We start from the raw sequence: 9,134 nt of genomic DNA on the forward strand, positions 1-9,134 counted from the left end.
CAGGACCTCAAGCAACGTGGATTGTGTGCCTCTCCTCTCTTCCTCCAGACTCTGGGACCCTGATTTCCAAAGGAAATGCTAAATTTACTTTCATCAGAGAACATAACTGTGGACCAATCAGCAGCAGTCCAGTCCATTTTGTCTTTAGAAGCTTCTGATGCGGTCTGTTATTCAAGAGTGGCTTGACACAAGGAATGCGACAGCTGAAACCCATGTCTTGTATACGTCTGTGCGCAGTGTTTCCTGAAGCACTGACTCCAGCTGAAGTCCACTCTTTGTGAATCTCCCCCACATTTTTGAATGGGTTTTGTTTCACAATCCTCTCCAGGGTGTGGTTGTCCCTATTGCTTTTACACTTTTTTCTACCACATCTTTTCCTTCCCTTCGTCTCTCTATTAATGTGCTTGGACACAGAGCTCTGTGAACAGCCAGCCTCTTTTGCAATGACATTTTGTGTCTTTCCCTCCTTATTTAAGATGTCAGTGGTCGTCTTTTGGACAACTGTCAAGTCAGCAGTCTTCCCCATGATTGTGTAGCCTACAGAACTAGACTGAGAGACCATTTAAAGGCCTTTGCAGGTGTTTTGAGTTAATTAGCTGGTTAGAGTGTGGCACCAGGTGTCTTCAATATTGAACCTCTTCACAATATTCAAATTTTCTGAGATAGTGAATTTGGCATTTGTCAGTTATAATAATCAAATTGAAAAGAAATAAACATTTGAAATATATCTGACTATGTGTAATACATGAATATAATATACAACTTTCACTTCTTGAATGGAATTAGTGAAATAAATCAGCTTTTTGATGATATTCTAATTATATGACCAGCACCACACACACACACACACACACACACTATACTAGTCTTGAACAATAATATTTTTTTAAGAATTCTCTTCTGCTCACCGAGCCTGCATTTATTTGATCCAAAATACAGCAAAAACAGTTATTTTGTGAAAAATGTACAATATTTAAAATAACTGTTTTCTACTTGAATATATTTTAAAATTTAATTTATTCCTGCGATTTCAAAGCTGAAACTCAGAAGTGTGAAGGAGGAAGGATGCTAAACTGCTGCACTGGCTTAACATGTAATCAGAAATAGATTTACAGTAGTCAGCATTTTTCTTTTCTTCTTATTCATACACATATCTCATAATTAAGAGCACACAAATAGGTCAACACATCAGAGACCGTTTTCAGCGAACCAAATTTTAATCATCAGACCTCCGAAACCAATCCATATGTAATGCTGAATCATAATGCAGTATCTGTTGAAATATTGTATTTACTCATTTTAGTATCATACTCTTAAAACCATAATTAGTCCATGCCAAGTTCACAGGAAAAATGTTGTGCTTCTCTTTTAATGTCGCTTGAGTTTATTTATAGTTTCTTAAAAGAGTAGCATTATGCGCAAATTATCAATACTGGTGACTTTATGAGAAAAGCTTGACTGCTAAACTTGTCTTGTTTACAAATTAAATCTGGGAAAATAGTACAAATGGGACAATCAAAATAGGAAAATAGGAGTGATCCACCTATAAAGAATAAAGGCATTGAAATTCATTAAAATAACATTAAAAAAAATAATCATAATGCAAAACACATCCCTTATAAAATCTTATAAAAACACACACACAAACAAATAATTTAAGGAAATATGTTTGTACATAAAAACTTGCCAAAGAACAGTCATCACTTAACGGTATGCAGCTGACACTGACATTCAATTTACAAAACAAAACACTGAATCTGTATTACTGTTAATTATGTGAGAACATAAAAAAGTGAGGCTGTATGTCATTTGAAACTCAGACATTAGTTAACACACCATCCACCATTTAAGCTTTATTGCACACAAAAGGCAATCACTTGCCACACTCTCTGAGAAAAGATATATATATATATATATATATATTGTACCTTTAGGAGTATAATGGTTTGTCACTGAGGCAGTACCTTAAAAGGCAAACTTCTGCAACTTCTTTACCCCTAAAGGATTCATAATAGTACCATAAGTGTACATATTCCTATATTAAGGGTACGTTACTACTCTAAGATACTGCACAATTTAGGGGCATCTTTACCCCTGAAGGGTGCATGTTAGCACAAGTATGGTACAAAGGTATCCTTTTGAGGGTTCTGTCCCATTGAAAAACCATTGTACCCCCAAAAGTACAAATTTAGCAAAAAAGTTTCTGACAGTTTGAAACAGCAAGCTCTAATCTTTATTGGCTGGCTTGATACACCGTATGAGATTGCAGCTACACATTTGGAATCAGAAATCATGTTTACAAAGTAAGCCACTACAATAAAGGTTCCCACTCTTTCATGAACACCAGATTCAAGGACTTTTTAAGGCACCATTTATTTTATAATCAAGCACCTATTCAAATTTACACCCCAGCATACAGTATGTAGCATCATGAAAGACCTCTTACTCAACATTTAACTAACACTTAAAATTTACATGAAAAAAAATCAGAGTTTTCATAAATTTAGACCATTCTGAGCAGTCGTGTTCAAAGGAATTTAATGAAATCCACTGAAGTCAATGGAGTTCACACTGGTAATATTTAAATACAAGTTCTCAAATATTGATAAATATATATATATATTCTTGAATCAAACTGGTTTTTGCTGTAAGTCTTGTCAAATATGTAAATTTGAAAGAATTTCTAAATTTTTTGAATTAATAAAAAGGGATTAAACAGCGCTCTAACATTTACTTTTCTTTTAAAATGTAGAAAAAATGTGAAACACAGTCAAAAATTTCAGGAGCACCTTCTAATCAATAATCAAAAATCCTGATCAAATATTAGCCTTCGCATTACGATATGATATTTGACTCAAAGTTATTTACAGGAAATTTAGTTTTTTTATTAAAAGTATGTAATCTTTTCTGTCAAAAAAATTTTTTTTTAAGTAAAACTTCCAGTAGATGGCAGCGAATGATTGAGTGTATCGCTGAATCATTAATTTAATTGATTTGTTCAAATGATTAATTCATTCAGGAATGAAACAAGTGATTGGCTTTATGAATGGGTAATTGATTCAGATTTGTTTAAAAACTCAGGTGTTTGAGCAGTGAGTGGAATTTGATTAACACTGTGTTCAACGAATCAATAGATTTGTCTGTGATGCATTACAGATGCAATGCAGCAAAAACACGTTGTAAATAAGTTAAAAACCTTTGAAGCTCCCCTGTGTGCAAACACAAATATGCTGATCGGGTCAGTCGCTGGTGCTCCTAAAAATGTTTTTTTTTCATAGTTGCATGCAGTAGTTTTCAGTAACAAATACACTGCATCTCCATAGGTTAATCCAGTGCAGTTTTTGTCTCGTGATAACCCCATCTCAACCCCAAATCATTAGCGCTGTTTCGTTTTGACTTTGACAGCGCATATAGGACTATTTTTGGAAATAGCACCCTTCTACTAAACAAATTTAATTCAAGCACTTTCAAGAACTTGTATTTGCTTTCAAGTACTTTCCAGGCCTTGAATTCATGTGTCTGATATTCAAGTACTATCAAGAAGCGAGGGAACCCTGTTTGTAGAACTTAATCTGAGATCAGTTCTGAGGCACTTAGAAGCAAGTAAATAGAATGTCATCCCACATTATGTCTGAAGTTCTGGGGAGAGATTCTGAGAATTATCCTCAATCTCATCTTATATTTTGTTTTGTGAACTTCTTTCATGCACAGTGACAGTTATTTTGGTATGACTGATTTTAGACAAAAGCCATGCAAAAACAAAACGTGAAGTGAATCATTTTAAAAGTGGGTCAGATTTCCTCTTCCTGTCTGTTGAGTTTGTGCTTATCAACACAATCTTGAGAAAATGCTCTGTAGATAGGAGTCCAAGGTATTCTGAAGCTGCAGCTCAGACTGGGTGTTATAGAAACATTATGTGACGGAAGTAGATTCGGAGGTGTGAAGTGATCATAATGAAAACAGGAAATTCACTTTTTTGTTGTTTATTGCAAGATCTGTCGAACTTCGAGCTGTTGTTGTATTGATCATTCAACAACTTTGATTAGTCTTTATTCAAAGTCATAAGCAAAAAATATCCAATGCATCTTAGCTTGCAGAGGGACAAGTTGTACTCATTTGACCATCCTTTGTTGGGACGGGGTCTGAATTGCTTTTAGAGCTGTGCATGTTGTGCTGGCTGCTGTGCGTGGAGCGCCGACTCAAGCTGACTTTGTTGCACAGTGACGCCATGCTTTTTCTGATCTCCTGACGGATATTGTTGCTGGAGAACACGTAGAGAATGGGGTTGACGGCGCTGTTGAATGTTGACAATCCTAAAGAGATTTTGTAGGCCATGTAGATGTGCTGTTTAAAGTAACAATCCTCATGCAGCTTGGAGAAGTGGAAGTTGATGGCGCGCAGCAGCAAGATAATGTGGTATGGAGCAAAACAGATCAAAAACAACGCCACCACAGTCACCGCCAGGTAGCGCACCTTCTCTTTCTGATGAGGATTGAGGCCCGTGCTGGCCTGAACGTTGGCAAGAATGGCTCTATTGGTGAAGATCAGGATGGCGAGGGGGATGAAGAAGCCAATGCAAACGCGAGCGAAGCTGAATCCCATTACTATCGCTGATCCCTGGCTGGGCTCAAAGCAACGGCGATTTCCTTCGGCAGCATTGCCTTCGGACATGATGAAGACGGGCACGTGAGCCAAGCCCACCACCATGTAGGTCGAAAACGCCACAAGAGCTGCGACCCTTTTCTGGCGAAGGCCGCGAGACTCAATGGCATAGACCACTGCCACATAGCGGTCTATAGACACACAGCACAGCAGGAAGATGCTGATGTACATGTTGTTGAAGAACACGAAGCCAGTCACTCTGCAGGCCATGGAGCTCCAGGGCCACACGTGGTTTCTACTGACGTACACCGTCCATAAAGGCAGCGTGAAGAGGTAGGTGAGGTCACACACGGACAGACTGAGCAGGTAGATGCCGAGGACGTTGTTACGACACACCTGGTGGAGGGTGAGGTAGACCGTGGCCAGGTTGGCTGGCAAGCCGATGATAAAAACCACAATGTAGAGGACCATAAGAGGAACGCGGTCATCTTCATAAGATATTTCACAGGTCACATTCATACTCTCATTCATGGTCATCAAGATGCTCCGTGCCATAGTGGATGCATTCATCATATCTGGGGGGAAAATAAAGAAAAAAATGAGAATGAGGGGTGAAACACAATTGTGGGAGGTAGAATTCAAATAATAATAATAAAAACTGTGCACATTTTAAAACTTTAAAATAATACCATTTAAATAAGTAAAACAAAAATAACAGAAACAAAAGGTAAATGCCTGTTTCTACACAGTTAAATAGAGTATGTTTTGATTTTTTTTCTAAATTCTAATTCTAATAGTTCCAGGGATGTTCATGTTAAAGCTCAAAGTCACTTTTCTCCACTTTTTCCATTGCTTCTGTTTATTTCAGCACATCCTGATTTTGCCAAGTTCGATGTGTTCCCAGGTCAACATATTTTGTTGACCCTGGAACAACATTTTACTCCAAAAATAGATTCTTGACCATATCCCTACACCTAAACCTAACCTTAACCATGAATAATTCCTAAAATCAGAGGAAATGATAGATGAATGACACTGATGTACAAGCACCAAACACTGATTTTAAGCGTAAACTTCACAAAATCTATAAACTGGTTCTTCAAATCTGATTGGTTAATCACAATGTTGTTTCAGGTACAACAACGATGTTGTCCCAGGAACATGTCTCACTTGGTAAAATCAGGTTAGGCGTTTATTTCACACGTGGATTTTGACAAAAAGGTGATATCTGTCAAAGATCTGACTTTAAATAACATCCACATTCAAAACCATTTTTTTTTTCTACAATAATTTTCTTGGTTTTGGACCTAAAATCTGTATTTGACTTTTGAGGCATCCAACATACACATAATCACAGAATTATACAAAGCTGATAATTTGCCACAGATAAAAGTAATTTCTCTTTGACCTGATCACTGATAAGTAGCAAAAGACTAAAACTTTCCAGTCTAACCACATTACACTGTCTGTGGTGTTTCAGTGATCCTGCCATGTCTTAACCGCAGTAAAACATCCTGTTCCCCTTCATCTCCACACAGCACGTTGTCACACTCCCTACATGTGCCCCAACCAGACAAGACCGCTTCAGAGGGGAAAAACTAGTGCATCAGAATGAAAACATGCTAGTGGAAACCACATTTGTTGCTAAATGAATTATATGAATGACAGTCTCGCACTAGACAAGATGTTTTTAACGTTTAGGGTAAAATAACAGTTAAACCACCCATAGGTTATGCAAACTACAGACTAGCTGACTAACAGTCACTCCCTTTTTTACACTGGGAAAAAACCCTGACCTTGCATTTGAACTCTACAGAGAATTGGTGCAAGTCCTCAATTTGACCTAATGATGCTAACAAGAACAGTTCTGGCATAATGGCATTGATGGAAAGACACAAAGAAGAATACAAACTGTGGGCTCCTTTTAGTCATTAAATCCCTGTACTGGTGTTAAGACAGACACTGTGACTTTTGGATCAGATGAAACCTTTTATTTGCTCGTCCCATATCATTAGTGTCAAGACACTGGCGATGCTCAGTCAAGTGCATGAGACCTTTATTTTCAGACGCTCCAGGCAGATTCAGGGAAACATGATGCTCTACAGCAAGAAGATGCCAGACATACCAATATGTATTATCTGAAATCTATTTTAGTTATTACTAATGCACTCCAAATGTATCAGAACCGAAACATGCGATATTTTTTTGAGTCTAAATCAAACTGACACTTCATTAAATATTCATGACTCCTTTGTTTAATGCTGACACTGAGATCAAACTATACCAGACCTCTCAAGTTAAAAAATTATGTTTGTTAAATATGACATTTAACACTTCAGATCTATGTTTTTAAAACCTCATAAGGTTCCTCGAAGATAGGGTTGAGAGAAGAAATCAACTGATATTTTAATCTCATCTATCAGCCAACTTTCGAACTAACGATCTGCTAAGGATTATCTTTAGTTATTAATATCGTAAGCTATATTAAAGTGTTTCAGTTAAAATTGAACATTCCTGCTTTAGATAATTAAAACACATGGCCAGTGAGGTTACATAGAATGTTACATGTGAAAACACACATCCTGTTTTTAATTGTGCTGCATCTTTAAAAAAAAAAAACAACACTGGTGCATCTCAATATGTAAAAGCATATATTACATTTTCTATTAATCTAACGTATAAAATGGCGTGTCTCTTACCTCTAAATTGTGTTAAGAATGTGTCCACACTTCAGCCATAACCGTTTAAATTACAGTGGAGTAGCGCAGCGCGTGTAATGATGAGGGGCAGCGCGCGCACGCTCACCTCTACCCCACACACGATCATGTGATCACCAAACTTCTGCTTTCTGTGGGAAATAAGGTGTTTTAACTGAACGCAAAAAAAGAAACTATGACGCAAAGAGAGTCGCTTATAGAACGCTTATTTTAGCATCATGGGCGCGGTGTGGGTTTGTGTACGTGAGAGAATCGATGGCACTCAGAGAACACGCATGACGCTCAAAAGATATAATTAAAATTTGAAACAGTCTGGAAACAGTTTCAAAAAATTTCAGACCCACCATCATACTTTGAATTATTGGACATATATTAAATATGTGTATATTAGACCTACAGCTTCGTGTGATAGTAGCTAACTACCTGTATATGAAATTATATAAAAAATTATATAGATCTATACATTTTCTGAATTTAAATTCTGTATTTAATAGAACCCACTGCAAATCATCATAGTGGTGGGCCACCCCTTGTCAGGATTAAATAAAAATATTAGTTTTCTTGTATCACATTAACACAGTATTCAATTCAAGTTTATTTGTATAGCGCTTTTTACAGTACAAATCGTTACAAAGCAACTTTACAGAAAATTATGTTTCTACAATATTTAGTAATAGCTTATAAGTGGTGACTGTCAGTTTGTGCACGTATGACAGAATTTGTAGAAAAATTCATGCAAGACGTAGTCAGCCAGATGATGAACATTATTAATATTATCAATAATTATTATATGATGCAGTCACACTTGTAGCAATATTTGTTAGTTCTGTTTGTTGACTCAGGGTTAGCATCATCTGAGGTCCTCTGAGGGTCAGCATCATCTCTTCTGTGTTCTGGATCCAGACTGCAGCTTGTGTAAATCCTAGTAAACATGGGATGTAAATCCTGTGGCATAACATAGAAACAAAATAGAGACATCATTAGCATAGCTGCTGATCCAACAAAGTAAAATTAATTACTTTAACCCAAGCTAAAGAATAAAAATGCACATTCGATCAGATGCAACTACACTCACAATTTAAGAGATACATTATTCGAATGCTTGGTGAAAGAGAAGTGTTTTTAATCTAGATTTAAACAGAGAGATTGTGTCTGAACCGCGAACATAATCAGGAAGGCTATTCCAGAGTTTGGGAGCCAAATGTGAAAAAGCTCTCCTAGCTATCCTAGGAACTTCCAAAACTCAAGCGTTTTGTGACCTTAGGGAGCGTGATGGATTGTAGCGTGGTAGAAGGCTAGTTAAGTAAGCAGGAGTTAAACCATTTAGGGCCTTAAGTAATGATAATTTGTAACTGATATCACTGATACCTGATAACTTAATAGGTAGCCAGTGCAGAGACTGTAAAATTGGGGTAATATTATCATATTTTCTTGACCATGTAAGGACTCTAGCTGCTGCATCTGGACTACCTGTAGCTTGTTTATTGAAGAAGCAGGACAACCACCTAGAAGTGCATTTCAATAGTCCAGTCTAGAGGTCATAAATGCATGAAATAGCTTTTCTGCATCAGAAACAGATAACATGTTTCGTAGCTTGGCAATGTTTCTAAGATGGAAGAATGCAGTTTTTGTAACATGGGAAATATGATTTTCAAAAGACAAGTTGCTGTCTAATATAACACCCAGATTTTTGACTGTAAAAGAACTAACAGTACACCTGTCTAGTTACAGATTGTAATCTACAAAATTTTTTTAGTGTTTTTTGGTCCAATAATTAATATCTCTGGCTTATCCGAATTTAATTGGAGAAAATTA

General features: G+C 36.8%; 1 protein-coding gene across 1 annotated transcript; it reads right to left on the reverse strand.

Moving 5' to 3' along the window:
* Positions 1 to 1,066: 1,066 nt before the first annotated feature.
* LOC113037767 (probable G-protein coupled receptor 132) lies at positions 1,067 to 7,524 on the reverse strand. The gene is made up of 2 exons (XM_026195118.1): positions 7,302 to 7,524; positions 1,067 to 5,177 (listed from the first exon to the last, which is right to left on the reverse strand). The coding sequence occupies exon 2, from the start codon at positions 5,173 to 5,175 to the stop codon at positions 4,087 to 4,089; it is 1,089 nt and encodes a 362-aa protein (XP_026050903.1). The 5' UTR covers positions 5,176 to 5,177; positions 7,302 to 7,524; the 3' UTR covers positions 1,067 to 4,086.
* Between the last annotated feature and the right edge of the window lie 1,610 nt (positions 7,525 to 9,134).

This window comes from Carassius auratus, chromosome 20 (genome assembly GCF_003368295.1).
Source record: "Carassius auratus strain Wakin chromosome 20, ASM336829v1, whole genome shotgun sequence".
Taxonomy (NCBI): Eukaryota; Metazoa; Chordata; class Actinopteri; order Cypriniformes; family Cyprinidae; genus Carassius; species Carassius auratus.